Consider the following 15,902-nt stretch of genomic DNA (forward strand, 5'->3'; position numbering starts at 1 on the left):
CACAGGATCACATGCACACACTGACCTGGGACCGTGAGAATCACCACTGCAGCATCTGTCACTGCCGGTAAGGTTCCTCCCACACCCTGGATTTGGCCCCACTGGCACCCCCAGACAAGCCTGCTTTGCAACACTGAGCCACAGTGACGGACCTACGCCACAACCCTTGCAGTGCGATCTGCTGTTCTCTCCCTCCTCGGATGTATGGTGGCCTGCACCTACATGACACTGCACTGCCTCCAACCGTGGTTCCTCTCCCTTTACAGACACCACATGGACCATCTGGAAGCAAGTCATCACCCAAACAATTCTGGCTTCCCTCACATGGTGAACTGACCCCTCCAAAGTTATAGTCAGCACCCCATTCACCTCCCCCATCCTGCAAGGGAAGCGTCTGTTGTGATGGCCTGCAGGATGAGGGAGCTACCCAGACCATCACACAGCACAGGGCATCTGTACACTGCGAGAGGCTGAAATCCACATAAATGTCCTAGAAGTGTGGGCAGTTCATTTAGCATGCCAGGCTTTTCTTCCTCTGATCCAATCTCAGCACTGTCAGCTACTCTCAGACACTATCGCAGCGATCGTCAACACGAAGCCATCCTTTGAGACACTGGCAACATGCTCCCTCTCCCATCTAAAGGTAAAGTTCTTAGTAGCCATACCTCAGCTGGACAGGCCAGCCAACTAGCAGCCATGATGGTTGCCCCCCCACACACACCATATTCCACAAGGATAAAGTTTCTTTATGGCTTCACTCTAAGTTCCTCCCTAAGTCGGTGTCAGAGTTCCACCTCAGTCAGTCTGTTCACCTCCCTGTGTTCTATCCCAAACCGCACACCTCCCATGTGCACAGGAGCCTTCACTCCCTCACTGTCCATCATGCACTAGCATTCTACCTCCACAGGACGCGTGCCTTTCGAGCATCCATGAAACTCCTTGTAGCCATTGCCAACTGGTCCAAGGGCCAAGCCCTCTCTTCCCAATGAATCTCCAAATGGGTCTCCAGGTGCATCCAGGAATGCTACACGCTATCCAACATGTCACCGCCTGAGTTATAACACACACTACGCGATGGCAAGCAGCCCCATCTGCAAGCCTAGCAGACATCTCATGGCAAAAGATCTGTCATGCAGCAACATGGAGCTCAGTTCACACCCTCACATCCCACTACACCATCACCCAAAGGGCGGCTGAGTACCCTACAGTGGGCCATGCCGTACTGCATCTCCTCTTGCATCCTCACATCCACCTCCATGCTGATTACTGCTCACTACTCACCCATGATTGGAATACATATAGGGACCATCACTCAAAGAGGAGGAAATTACTTACCTTTAACTGAAAGTTCTTGAAGAGGTGTGGTCCCTATTTGTATGCCAATACCCACCCACCCTCCATCCCCTCTGCTGCGGACAGCACTACTCAGTGGTAAGAGGGTCACTGGAGAGGCATCGGCCTGCACGGCCTATTATAATCTCGTCTAGGAGCACAAGGCTATGCACGATGCATGTTCAGGCACTGCTAGGAAAGGACACCTACGACTGGAATACAGACAGGGACCACACATCTCGAAGAACCTCCAGTTACAGGTAAGTAACCTCCTCTTCTATCCTGAGGGCAGAGGAGAGTAGGCTGAGCAGAGGCTGCAGCAGGAAAGCGGAGAGCCAGGCATATAGGACTGACCAGTCACTGACAAGGAATCAGCAGTTACCACATCAGGAAGTGTGGGCTAACTGCACATGTGGAGGGCAGGATGAGACTGCAGATGGACTGGCAGGCTAGAGGACTGATGACTGGCAGGCACTAAGTCTGAGAAACCCCATGTGCTATGGTTATTTTTCTGCCCCTCTCCTGGACTGGCCCCAGGGGGTGGCTTAGGAACAGTCAGGCTCATCTTTTATAATAATGTTTAAAGAAAGGTGCATGTAGCTTAATGGCAGCCCTGCTAAAACACTCCTGTTGCTTCCTCAGAGCATTGACAGAGATGCACCCAGGCCTAAAGTTGATTGCTTAAAACAGCTGCAGCATTTGTCTTCAAGCTTGTGGCAGACAGCACCATACCACACACTGAGGGGGTGACCACTGTAACAGCTCAGTTACAGTAGCACACGCATGACAATTCCTGATTTTACTGTGATTCATCCCCCTACCTTATCCCTCTCTAGCTCCAGAAAGGTGATATAACCTACCCCTACAAAGACCTAGAGGAAGGACAGCACCAGGATTGAGTGCAGGCTGCTATTCCTTCCCTGTGTCTTATTCTTGAGTTCAGACGTTCAATCTCTATGCCTGCCTGTGTGCTCCTGTCCTTCACTCCCACACTTTCCTCTCTTATTTGTTCAGCCCCCTTACCCACTCTTCCACCCTTCACTCCCCTCCCACTTTGTCTCAACCATATAGAAACATCTTGTAACAAAAGAACATGCTGCAAACCACTAGTAACTCCACTGTTTATAACTGCAACCCCCATTTCTCCTCCCTCCCTTTCCTTCCACTCTTCGGAGTAGAGGGCATGCCTATTTGTCTAAAGTACCTACGAAATTGCTGAGAGCTATATAAATAATGGTAACGTCTGGTGAAAATATCAGGCCACCACTCCATTGGTATGTATTGGTGCTAGACTATTTCAGTTTTTTAAATGCTTCTAGGAAGCAGCCACCACATTGCAGGCCAGCACCAGGGAAGAGTGAGAAAAGAGAAAGGAAGGTAGTCGAGAGGGAAGCAGAGAGGAGATCTGTAATGGCAAGTATAGGGAAGAGAAGCAGCTAAGAGCAGTTCATAGTTAGGGAAGATTGAGATAGTGGGGCTGTTCATTTTCTGAGAAGGTCTGTCACTGCCAGACCCTGGGAGTCAGATACCAAGGTACATATAGCAACACTGAACTCTGTAAAACAGATTTCGACAAATAAATATAATTTATTTTGTACAAATGGCTGTGGTTTCATGAATAATATACAGAATTGTACATACAGTCTATCCAGCTATTTACTCAGACATTACAAAATGCCCTGAAGAGAAACAAGAGTAGTGACTTTTTAAATACATCGCCCACATTGGTCACATTTTACTCAGATAATATTCTCAACCATTTGTAAAAGGTTCAAGTTACCAGATTACTGACAGCGTACAAAACGTTTACAACACTTACTTGAAAGGCAGGAAAAATTGGTCAAGTGTCAATTGACACTCATGGAAAGTTTAGAAATTGTGCTTCCGTCAGTGCAGTTAAAGTAGAGGAATGTGTCAATTTCTGTGGTAACTGACCATCTGTTTAAATATTGTTGGTTGATCCCTGAGCAACCAGCTTTGCTCTACAAGTCTCTCGAAGTTTGTTAACTGTTGCCATGGACAAGCTTCCAGGTTCTGTAAATATTTTCTAAAACAAAGAATTGTTAGTTAAAAACATGATCCCAGACAAAAATGTATGAAAGTCTTCCTAGATTTCACCTACAGATGAAAGGAGCACTAATGAAATACTTAAGTCCCTACTGTAAATTTCAGCACATGGCACTGTTTAAGACTCTTCAGCCACAGATCAGAGTGCTTTCATAAGGTGGGTAAGTATTATCAGCTGCAGTGTTGGGAACAGAACTTAAGTCTCCTGACTCCAAACCACGCAGTTATCCAGAGGATCTTAATTAGTGGCAATATTCAAGGTAAGTGTGAAAATAAAGTTCCAAACAATGTAGTGAATTCTGAGATATGTTCCGTAGTAAGCCAATAAGCCAACTGAAACCATATTATGTTGTCCTTAATTTTACACACTGTAATTCTGCCATACGCTATAAAATTTCTCAATGGTTCTATGAGTAGCAGCTCAGTACTGAACATAGACATGTCTGGCTGGAAGGGACCTCAAGAGGTCCACAAGTCCACCTCCTGCACTGAGGCTGAACCAAATAAACCTAGACCACCCAGGACAGGTGTGTGTCCAACCTATTTTAAAAAACCTCCAGTGATGACAAATTTCTTGAAAGATTAATCCAGAGTTTAACTACCTTACAATTAGGAAAAACTTTCCAATATCTAACCTAGATCTCTCTTGCTGCAAATTAAGCCCATTACTTCTTGTCCTAACTTCAGTGGACATGGAGAGCAATTGATCAATGTCCTCTTTATAATAGCTCTTAACATATTTGAAGACTTATCAGGATCCCCTGCAGTCTTTTCTCAAGATTAAACATGCTCAGATTTTCTAAATCTTTTATTGTTTTTGTTGCTCTCCTCTGGACTATCTCCAATTTGTTCATTTCATGCTTTGTATGTATAAAAAGATCTTCTATACTTTCCACAGTATGCATCCGATGAAGTGAGCTGTAGCTCATGAAAGCTTAAGCTCAAATAAATTGGTTAGTCTCTAAGGTGCCACAAGTACTCCTCATCTTTCCTAAAGTGTGGCACCCAGAACGGGACACAGTACTCCAGCTGAGGCCTCATCAGGGCCAAGTAGAGTGGGACAATTACTTCCCATGTTTTACAGACAACACTCATGAATGATATTAGCCTTTTTCACAACTGTAGCACATTGTTGCCTCATATCAGTTTGTGATGATAATGCCCAGGTCCTTTTCAGCAGTATTACTGCCTAAGCAATTATTCCCCAATTGGTAGCTGTGCATTTGATTTTTGAACACGTATCTAAATTCACCAAAGCCAAACTGTAAATAAAACCAATCCATTTTATGTGAAAAATAAATAGTAATCTGGGCTCCATGGTTCCATTTAGATCTTTTCACTATGTCGTTTCTACCCCATTTTTACTATAAAACACCTGTACATTTACTCCTCCCCTAAACTATACTTTTAGGGAAGTGTTATGCAAAGACAGTGTTACAGAAGGGACATAACATGATTCTAGACAGAAATATTTCAGATGCTAGCAAACATACACAATAGTTGTTGCTTCAACTGCATCGTGACCTCTGAAGACATAGTAGTCAAACATGAGATGGCTTAAACATAAATATCAAAAATTTTGTCTCATAGCCCACATCAGCCTTCTAATTGTTCAAACAGGTCATTTATAAGCATGCCACAGATGAGACACTGTATTCCTTTAGGAACAGTTATCTGTTTTGAATAGGGAGAAGGAAAAATGAGATGCCCACAGAACTGAGCTATGAACTCTAAGTAAACTTTAAAAACCATGCTGCAAGTTTTGTTCAGCGCCATGGTGAGGAAGTTTGTATGGCATTATACCTCAAAATAAAAAAACAGTTACTCTTCTGCAGTAACTGTTGTTCTTTGAGATGTGTTCTGCGTGTATACGTTCCACTTTAGTTGTGAGCCCAATGCACACAAGTCAGAGACTTTTGCCAGCAGTACCACTAGGTGGCACATGCGCCCCTGTTCTCCTCATGCACCCAGCCAAGAGCATAAAGGGGTGAGTTTGCCACCTCCCTCTTTGTTTCTTCCCACCACCTGTGAAATGCTGTCTGAAATAGTGGGAAAGGAGGGAGGGTTGTGGAAGGTGTATGTGCACAACACATCTCAAAGAACAACAGTTACTATACAGGTAAGTAACCATTTTTGGTGTATTGTGCACATAGACATTCACTTTGGGAAGTTACGAAGTCACCTAAACAGCTGGTGGGATTTCAGATCATTGGAAGAGAGACTGCGGCACTAACTTGCCAAAGCTGGCACTGTCTCAGGAGGCTCAAATGATGGGATAACGTCTTGAAAAAGAGTCCAAAGACAACCATGTTGCTGATATGCAGATGCCTGTAATTACTATGTGAAGTGTACTCAGGAAGGCTGAAGAAGCAAACTGAGCTCTGGTAGAATAAGCCATTATTATTCTTCGAAGATTGCTCATATCAATTCCAATTAGGAGCGCACGTGCCACATTCACAGTCGTTGGAAAATTTTCCGCCTAGCAGCACGCATCGGGTCAGCTGTGGAGCCCCCTGGAATGGCGCCTCCATGGTGCTCAATATATGACCCTGCTGACCCGGCGCCTTTTCAGTTCTTTCTTACTGCCAGTGACGATCGTTGGAACTGCAGTGACTTGCATAGCAAGCTCTCCTTGTTTCTCTAGCCTTTCAGTTTAGAGTTATCCCCAGTCGAGTTAAGTTTAAGTAGTTTTCTGTTGTTACAACAGGTAGCTGTTGGAGTGGGGTTTTCCCCTCCACCCCAACCCACGGTCTCTCCTTGGGGACTTGGGGTATGCCTAAGTCCCAGGGGTTCAAACCCTGCAAGTCCTGGAACAAGCCCATGCCAACGGGGACCACCACGACGCTTATGTAAAGTGCCTGGGAGAAGCACACCAAGCGGACAAGTGCAGGATTTGTAAAGGGTTCCCCCCAGAACAAAAAAGGAGTGAGACTTTCACCTCAAGCAGCTACTTATGGAGGCGGCACTTAGACTGCAACCCACACCAGTGCAGCAAGACCCGGCACCAAGCTCATCAGTGCGCAGTGCCCCGGCAGCAGAGGTAGAAACAGCATCACGGAAGGACTGTGGGAGAGACCCGTGGGAACAGCCCAGCACCGGTCCCATTCCCTGGTGCAGAAGTGGCACCACAAGCAGGGAAGGAGCGGATCTCCGACTCCAAGACCCACCCCTTCGGAGCCAGCCAATGGAGTTCGTCCCAGGGAGGAGCACCCAGTGATGAGAACGTTGGTGCCAGCACCATCGACTTCAGCCCTGCAAGGGAGACAGTCAAGCCCGGTACCGTTGGACTCCCCAAACCAGGTGATTGAGGAGATGGAACTGCCGTTCGACCTAGACACCTTCCGGGCCCTTCAAAGTCTATTTGGTTTCATAGCTTTTACCTCTTCTGCACTGTAACCTGGAAACACTTACCTGCATAAAGCTGTGGCACTCTGTTACAAACGTCCCTCTGGTGATCTGCTTAAACTTATCACAAACGTCAGGGAGATTTGTGGCTTCCAAAATAAAAGCTTGGTGTTGCTTAATTAATGCTAAGGCCACACGAAAGATGATTTTTGATCCCTCATAGAACAAACAGTCCCAAATTCGGAGAACAGTCTGTAGAAGAAGAAAGCTGTTAGAAAGGTTCTCTTGCTGCTTTGTAGTCAGTAATGATTATTAAGGCATTATCAGTGGAACAATGATCTAACAAATCAGTTATCAGGCAAATCACACCTTAAACCCCTTTTTGTCCCTCCTCCAGTACACCCCTCAGGTCAGAGGACTGGCTTGCTGTATCTCACTCTGGGTGGAAACCCAGTCTAATCACTTCTAGACTGGATCTCTGAGCTGTAGCCCATTTCCCCACCTTATTAACCCAACAGGCCCAACTGGGTTTGGCACCTGTGATTCCTCCAGTAACCTGCAATAGGGATTGATTAGTGACACAAAACCAGCTTCTTCAAAACAAAGCATTATTTATTTATTCATCCAAAAGTACATAGTTCACAGAGCAAAGGGTCTATATGCATATATCCTCTTAACTAATCCTAAATCTTTCCTTGCCAGCTTTAGTAAGCTCCCCTCAGCTGGGGGAAGCAGACTGTCCTGTTCGCAGCATGCTCTGTCTGTCTGCGTCTCCCTGATGCTCCCTGGGTTTTTGGTCCGGGAAGAATAAACCTTGTCAGAGTAGTGGAGCCACGCTAGGGGTATTCCCCTAATTAATGACAGGTTTCAGAGTAACAGCCGTGTTAGTCTGTATTCGCAAAAAGAAAAGGAGTACTTGTGGCACCTTAGAGACTAACCAATTTATTTGAGCATGAGCTTTCGTGAGCTACAGCTCACTTCATCAGATGTATCATCTGATGAAGTGAGCTGTAGCTCACGAAAGCTCATGCTCAAATAAATTGGTTAGTCTCTAAGGTGCCACAAGTACTCCTTTTCTTTTTCCCTAATTAATGGTATCCCTATTGTTTTCTGGGGACTCTTGGTATACCTTATCATAACCCGCTATCTTTGCCATTATTTCATTTCCTGTTGGTTTCTCTCTCAGAGCTCTATGCATTCAGACAGGAGACCACTACACAGGTAACCTGAGGGGCATATGACATTTTTAAAAAATACTGCACAAAACTCCCCTGTTCTCCACTCATGTATATTAAAACATCTTCAAGTTATACTTACCTCTACTGGAAGAATGTCAATAAACAAGCATATAAACCAGCGTGACACTATCAGAGTCCACATGACACCATGTCGATCTATTAACTCTGCCACTGCTGGAACTTTCTTTCTCACAAGTTCTCCAAGGACTTCCTGATCGGTCTTCAACCCCATCATTTCTGGGCTATAATAATCTTTAGAGGAAGAAAACAAAAATTTGTCAGTAACCAGCGTGAAAACTCCATAACATTAATTTGAGAATTTATTGTAAAGTTTAAAGAAAAGGAGTACTTGTGGCACCTTAGAGACTAACAAATTTATTTGAGCATAAGCTTTCGTGAGCTACAGCTCACTTCATCGGATGCATTCAGTGGAAAATACAGTGGGGAGATTTATATACACAGAGAACATGAAACAATGGGTGTTAACATACACACTGTAACCAGAGTGATCAGATAAGGTGAGCTATTACCAGCAGGAGAGCGGGGGGGGGGGGTGGGGGGGGGGAGGGGGGGCGACCTTTTGTAGTGATAATCAAGGTGGGCCATTTCCAGCAGTTGACAAGAACGTCTGAGGAACAGTGGGCGGTGGAGGGGGGGAATAAACACGGGGAAATAGTAACTTAGGCTTGAATAGAGACTGGGAGTGGATGGGTCATTACACAAAGTAAAACTATTTCCCCCTGTTTATTCCCCCCCTCCACCGCCCACTGTCCCTCAGACGTTCTTGTCAACTGCTGGAAATGGCCCACCTTGATTATCACTACAAAAAGGTTCCCCCCCCCCCCCCCCCCCGCTGGTAATAGCTCACCATAAGCGATCACTCTCTTTACAGTGTGTATGGTAACACCCATTGTTCCATGTTCTCTATGTATATAAATCTCCCCACTGTATTTTCCACTGAATGCATCCGATGAAGTGAGATGTAGCTCAAAAAAGCTTATGCTCAAATAAATTGGTTAGTCTCTAAGGTGCCACTAGTACTCCTTTTCTTTTTGCGAATACAGACTAACACGGCTGCTACTCTGAAACTTGTGAAGTTTAAGGTACTGAAGTTATAAATCACTTTAACCATTTGAGCCCTGAGCACATAAGTAAATTACACTGAGGAACAAGGGTATTTGCACCCTCAGATCATCAACTGTGCCTCAGCAACCGCTGATCCCTCCACACAAAAAATTACTTCCTCCAAGTCTGGCACAACCACTCCCTATCCCAACAGTTCATTCCTCAGCTTTGCTAAATGTTTTTGTAATCCCAACCACAGCTGATCGCTCCCAATCCAAGCAGAAGGAGCAGTTAAAGCCAATTAGGGGTTGGTAGCTACCCCCATCTAAACAAGAAACCTAAAAAAGCCTGTGTGAACACATGCAGACACATACATGTGTGTGTATATTATATTTAAAAGAGTTAGTGTTCATAGGTGCGGGTTTGACAAGACCTCAGTTATTAGTATTATTTACTCATGGCGCAAAACAAGCACACCAACTGGTAATGCAAGCATCTCACTGTACCTTCACTTACAACCTCATGGGATAAGAGGATTAATAGTTAAGTCCTCATGTCATTTTTGTTGGTCTCTACCAAGACTCCCAAACACACAGGACAAGTACAGAGATGGTTTAAGTGAAAATGAAACAATACGGGGGAGAAAAACCCACTAGCCTTAAATAATTTTATAACCCTACCAACCCCTAAACAGTAGATTTCCAAGTATCCTTGAGAAGCCCAGAGACAGCAGACGGTATGAGAACACAACACAAGTTTCCACCTGCAGAACTCTGAATTCAAGAATAGTAAATTATAATGGAAATTTTATTATTATTATTAAGTTTAAAATGTGTGCTAGGCACTTTACAAAGACCTACACAAACAACCTCACCCTCCCTTGCTTACAACCCAATAATATTTATCTCTACATTTTTCATATCCAACTTCCAGAGCCACTCTCATGGCACAACAAAGCACAACACAACCTTTTGGACTCTTGCCCTTTATTTGTAATCTATAATTTCTTCCTTCCCACCCAAGATTCACCTGCTTCTGCAGAAAGCTTTATCCATGTGCATTCTTGCTACTATATACATCCCTTCAGCCTCCACTCTAGGATCAGTCATAGGAAAGCTCTGAGTACTGAAACAAAACAGTCAGTAAGATGTATATGGACCCCTCTGAAAATTTTGGCTGCCAGAGTGGAGTGAAAATGCAGGGTGGATAAAAATCACAGTCAAATAGCCAATACAAAATTTCTCTTCCTTCATGTTTTATGCTCCTCTGACTCACTTGCGACTTGGAACATAGGTAAAGAAAATAAATCAAAACGCTCAAATGTACAGAAGCATTAGTTTTCTGTAAACCAGGAATTTAAAAAATGCTACTTCAAAGAAAAGAATAAGCACTTTAGCAATGGGAGAAGGAAGCAGGAAAAACAAGCAACCCGCCCCAAGCAATTAAACACAAAGCAATTTTCTTTTTTGAGCATGTTAGATTCAGGAACATTAAATAGACTCTAACCACTGCAGAGTGTAGTGGTACTGAAGTTTCACATGCTCTCTGCTATGTATTGCTGTGATCATCTGATATGCTGAAATCAACAGCAGCTGCTCTTTTCAATCTTTATGGTACTGCAATAAAAGGAATGTCAGGATCTCAGTGAGCGTCAGGCCACCAACCCAACTTGTTAGAAATGCCAGAGTAAAGTTAGATAAGTCATTCCTCAGCTACTGGGTCTTCTGAATTATAAACTGCTGATTAAACAGTTGCAGGGAAACCTTGTTTAGATTAAAAATATATTATAAACTATAACTAAAATGTTACATAACAGTGCTACACGGCTGAGCAGTGTCTTCCTTTTCTAACTAGGGTACCCTGGTTGTTCCGAATGTAACAGTTTCCATGCTGGCCTTCATAAGCAGAAATTGAATATTAAATGTAAAATGAAGAGAGCGTTGCAAGACAAATGAAAAAAATAAAGATTTATAATTTTAAACAGATTTATATCATAGATTATCAAGCCTTTTCCAGGATATTATAGCCAATATAGAAAAGAAAAGCATATACTAGAAGTGTCAGGGCCTAAGGTATTTATTTTTTATACAGACGCTCCCTGGGTACGCAAGACCCGACTTACGCAAATTCGACCTTACGCAAAAAGTTCCATGAGGCATAAATAAAATGTTTGAGTTGCAGAAAATATTGCGTAGCATACAGAAACGCAAAGTACTGTAGTGCGGCGTGCGGAGGAATACAGCAGTAGCATCTCCTACAAAGGGAAGGCTTTGCACTCTCACATCTTCTCAGTCTCGTGTTATTTCAGTGATACTGTATTTCTGTTATTTCACCCTATTATTTCATTCAAATCATGCCTGGAAAGTGACCAAGTGATAGCAAGAGTGCAGGAGCAGTTGGTCAGCGAAAGAAGATTGATTTAGAGCAGAAAATGAAAATAGTGAAAAAGTATGATGGCAGACAAAGCCTGTCGTCAATTGCTTGTGAACTCCATTTGGCTACCTCAACAGTGAAAAGTATTTTGAATGATAGTGCACGTATAAAAGAGTATGTGAAAGGCTCTGCTCCTTTAAAATCAATAGTCGTAATGAAGCAGCGTTCTGGTGCTGTGAAGGAAATGGAAAAGCTATTACTGTGGATGGAAGATCAGATTCAAAAACTAATGATTATTCAAGCGAAGGCTAAAAGTATTTTTGAAGACGTAAAGGGAAAATACAGTGATCCTAACGCAAAGTTTGTGGCTAGTCATGGGTGGTTTAACAGATTTAAACAATGTGCAAATTTTCACAATGTAAAAGTGAGTGGTGAGGCTGCTATTGCTGATACAAAAGCAGCTGAAAAGTATCCTAAAGTGTTATGAAAACTTACAGAAGAAGGTGGTTATACAGCACAGCAAATCTTTAACGTCGACAAAACTGGATTGTTTTGGAAAAAAATGCCAGACAGAACATACATTTCAAACGAGGAAAAGATAATGCCAGGGTTTAAGGCTGCGAAAGACAGGCTAACACTTTTGCTTGGGGGTAATGCAGCTAGAGATTGCAAATTGAAATTGTTGCTTGTTTATCATTCAGAAAATCCCCGGGTGTTTAAAGGCATTAGCAAGGCTACCCTTCCAGTTCATTTCCGTTCAAATCGAAAGGCTAGGATCACAATGGCACTTTTCAAAGTCTGGTTTATAAATTTATTTATCCCTGAAGTGGAGAAATTCTGCAGAGAAAACGACATCCCATACAAGACTATGCTTATCGTTGATAATACTCCTGGACATCCCGCACATTTAGACGACTTTCACCCTAATGTAAAAGTCATGTTTCTGCCTCCTAACATGACTTCGATCCTACAGCCCATGGATCAGGGGGTCATTGTTAATTTTAAAGCCTATTATCTACAAAGAACATTTGCACGAGCAGTAGAACCAACTGACAGAGAGACTGGCAAGACTTTACACGATTTTTGGAAATCATATAACATTTACCAAGCCATCATAAACATTGCTAAGGCCTGGGCAGAGGTTACCCAAGTTTGTTTGAATGTCGTATGGAAGAAAGCGTGCCCACAGTTCGTACACAGCTTTAAAGGTTTCAAAAGAGACAAAACATGTGAGGAGGTGACAGATGAAATTGAGAAGCTTGCCGAGAAGCTTGAGCTGGAGGTTGATGTTGGTGATGTGGATGAGCTTATCGAATCCCATGGAGCTGAATCATCAAATGAGGATCTCATGGAATCAGAAGCAGTAAAACAGCAGACTGAAGCAGAGAATGAAGTTGAAGAAGTAGAAGAGCCACGATACTTCAACACCAAGGAGATGGCACTTGCATTTCGTGAGATTGACTCTGCAATGGCAAGGTTTGAGAAGATGGACCCCATTTCCTCATGATTCTTGAAAGTGAACAGAGGCATTGACGAAACGCTGGCCTACTATAGACAGATATATGAAGAGAGGAAAAAGGCCACACTATCCAGTCATCTCTTGGTAAGTTTGTAAGGAAGGTTGAAAGACCCTGCAACGTCCACATCTCCACAGCCTTCCACCTCCAAAGCCCCCTCTGACGACCCTGATGATGTAATGCCTGTCTCCTCCTCTCTTTCCTCATCTACAAATTAAGCCCATTGTCATCCACCACCAAAATGCAGACTTCAGTGTGCCAAGATAACAATAGGATTAAGGTAAATGCAATATTTTTGTTGTAATTGTTTGTTTTTTATGCTTGCACAATATATGTTTCCAATTTACATAAAATTCAGGTTACACAAGGCTTTCCGGAATGGAACAATTGTATAAGTCAGGGAGAGCCTGTATATCAAAATTGGGAGCACGGTATTCAAGTACAACCCAGAAGTGTTCCTGAAAGTTCCTTATGTAAAAAACTACCTACAGATTTTCAGTCATTTACAGTGATTTTAATGACAAATGTAATACGTTGGTGAAAATATAGCTTTGATGCAGGGTGGATAAAAAATCAATGATTTTTTTGATAAAATGCTTTTTGAGGAAAAAACCTAGCTAAAGATAAAGATATATCTTTGAGCTATAATGTCTCATCATGGAATAGGGGATTATAAACTCTAATTCTATAGTATGAGACAATATATTCATGTAATGTTTAAGAAAAGTTTTGTAAATGAGTTCCAATAGTTCATGGATTAGGAACCCAATCTTAAGGGTTCCAGGGGCTTCTGTACAGATTATTTAGGTTAATCTTTCTACCTACCCAATGGGACTCAGTGCTAAGTCTAGAAGATACCATCAGAGATGCTTAATTTTGCAGTTCTCAAACTGTGGATTCGTGTCTTCAGAGATAACATGCTTGTTAACAGCAAAAATGTTGAATAAATGAATAAATGAATGAAATAACAGACCTCAACCCTATTGTCCCTCTGCAAATTTGTGTACACAGGGTCAATCCCTTACCTCTCTCCAAAAGTGCAAAGTTTCAAAAAGTTCAATGAATAGAAGATTGTTGGGGGCGGAATAGATCTGGACAAGGAGAAGAAGTCTGGAGATAATTGTGAGAAGGGAGGGACAGGCAGTAGAAACAAAAGTGAAACTGTTTGAGCAGCATATTCCAGAAGTCTTGAGGTCTTTCTGAGTGTATCCTTCATTGATTTGAGATCTACCATACCATTCTCTCACTAGAAGGGAAAACCTATAATGGCAGCAGGCTGTAAAGGAGACCCAATTTGGGTCTCATCTATCTCGGAGTTGTGAAGAATATGTATTAAGGTTATAACAATCAACAAGAATGCACTTTTATGTAGAAATCCGTGATTAAATCGAGTCTTCCTGACTAGTGATTTAAATCATGATTTAAATCAATTTGATTTAAATCAAATCCACCCTGCTTTGATGTTAACATTCTAATTCTAGAAAGATATGGCATTAAAAGAATTAAAAGAAAAGCAGTCTGTCACAGTAAAGCCTAAATTCTACAGGTGAACTTTAGTGACCGCAGAATAGAGCAGGGGCGGGCAAACTTTTTGGCCTGAGGGCCACATCGGGTTCCCAAAATTGTATGGAGGGCCGGTTAGAGGAGGCTGTGCCTCCCCAGACAGCCAGGCGTGGCCCAGCCCCCAACCCCTATCCAACCCCCCTGCTTCTCACCCCCTGATGGGCCACCCAGGACTCCTGCCCCATCCACCACCCCCTTCTCCCTGTCCCCTGACCGCTCCCAGGCCCCCCACCCCTGACTGCCCCCTGCCACCTCATCCAACCCCCCCCTCCTTCCTGACTGCCCCCCCAGGACCCCTGCCCACCCCCTCAAACTCCCCTGCCCTCCATCCAACCTCCCCGCGCCCCCTGACCACGCTGCCTGAAGCACCGGTGTCTGGCGACGCTACAGCCACGCTGCCCAACTGGAGCCGGGCATGTCACCGCGCAGCACAGAGCACCGGGTCAGGGCGGGCTCTGCAGCTGCGCTGCCCCAGGAGCTCGCAGCCCCACCACCCAGAGCATTGGGCTGGTGGTGCAGTGAGCTGATGCTGCGGGGGAGGGGGAACAGCAGGGGAAGGGCCAGGGGCTAGCCTCCCAGGCCAGGAGCTCAGGGGCCGGGCAGGAGGGTCCTGCGGGCCGCAGTTTGCCCACCTCTGGAATAGTGAGTGTCTCCATATACAGCCACCTGGACTATGCAGTCACAGATGCTCCATACAAAATGTCTTCGGTTTTCACAGAACCATTTGGGTCACAGAGGACCTCTAGCAGGTCCTCTGTGACCCAAATGACCTTTTGTAACACAGCAGGATTAATCTAATTGTCCATGCCACCTTTGACAGATGGGCATCTAGTCTCATCACAGTGAAGGTGATTTTCCAACCTCTCTGCAGCTTGTTTCAGGGCTTAATTGTTCTCATGGTTATAAAAATTTCAATATTTAATCTAAATTGCTCTCCTATTTTGGCATTGTTTACTAATGAGAATTGATCCCAGGCCTTTTCTGTAAACAACCCTTCACATGTTTTTTAATAGTTCTTTGCAGCCATGTCCACAACAGTTTTGAATTCATATCAAGTTACTTTTTGGAGTAGCATTTTTACTACTCTCTCTCTCACACACACAAAGTCAGTGGTTTAAGGATATAAAAGTGTTATATGTGGTGCTTTTTATTTTTGGATCTTATTCTTAATCTATTTGTAACTGAGAACAAGGCATTAGAGTCCTTACAATCTTTATCCTTATTTCCTGCAAATCTCATTACTGCTCTATAGCCCTAGCAGGCAATTCCATCTTCAGCAACTTTGTATTGGACACATTACCTGTAGGATTCAAGCAGACACAAATGATTATGATAGGGACAGATGAAATACAATTTAAAGCAGGTTTCCACTGTCTTAACTGGACTAGACCATTTTGCAATA

At 43.6% G+C, this 15,902-nt stretch overlaps 1 protein-coding gene across 7 annotated transcripts in view; it reads right to left on the reverse strand.

The window, feature by feature from the left end:
- GRTP1 (growth hormone regulated TBC protein 1) overlaps window positions 1-15,902 on the reverse strand; it is a 90,258-nt gene that overhangs the window by 33,546 nt on the left and 40,810 nt on the right. For 6 of the 7 annotated variants that reach the window (XR_007357417.2, XR_007357416.2, XR_007357413.2 and 3 more), the window contains exons 6-8: window positions 8,062-8,234; window positions 6,811-6,996; window positions 3,152-3,379 (exon numbers count right to left, since the gene is read on the reverse strand). Coding sequence is in view for 1 of the 7 variants with exons in the window: in XM_048855899.2 (XP_048711856.1) it covers window positions 3,275-3,379; window positions 6,811-6,996; window positions 8,062-8,234 (464 nt within the window). In the remaining 6 variants the exon portion in view is untranslated. Of the gene's footprint in view, window positions 1-2,899; window positions 3,380-6,810; window positions 6,997-8,061; window positions 8,235-15,902 lie in introns of those variants that run through there. The other variant, XM_048855899.2, reaches the window with a different exon arrangement.

Source organism: Caretta caretta, chromosome 1, assembly GCF_965140235.1.
Source record: "Caretta caretta isolate rCarCar2 chromosome 1, rCarCar1.hap1, whole genome shotgun sequence".
Taxonomy (NCBI): Eukaryota; Metazoa; Chordata; order Testudines; family Cheloniidae; genus Caretta; species Caretta caretta.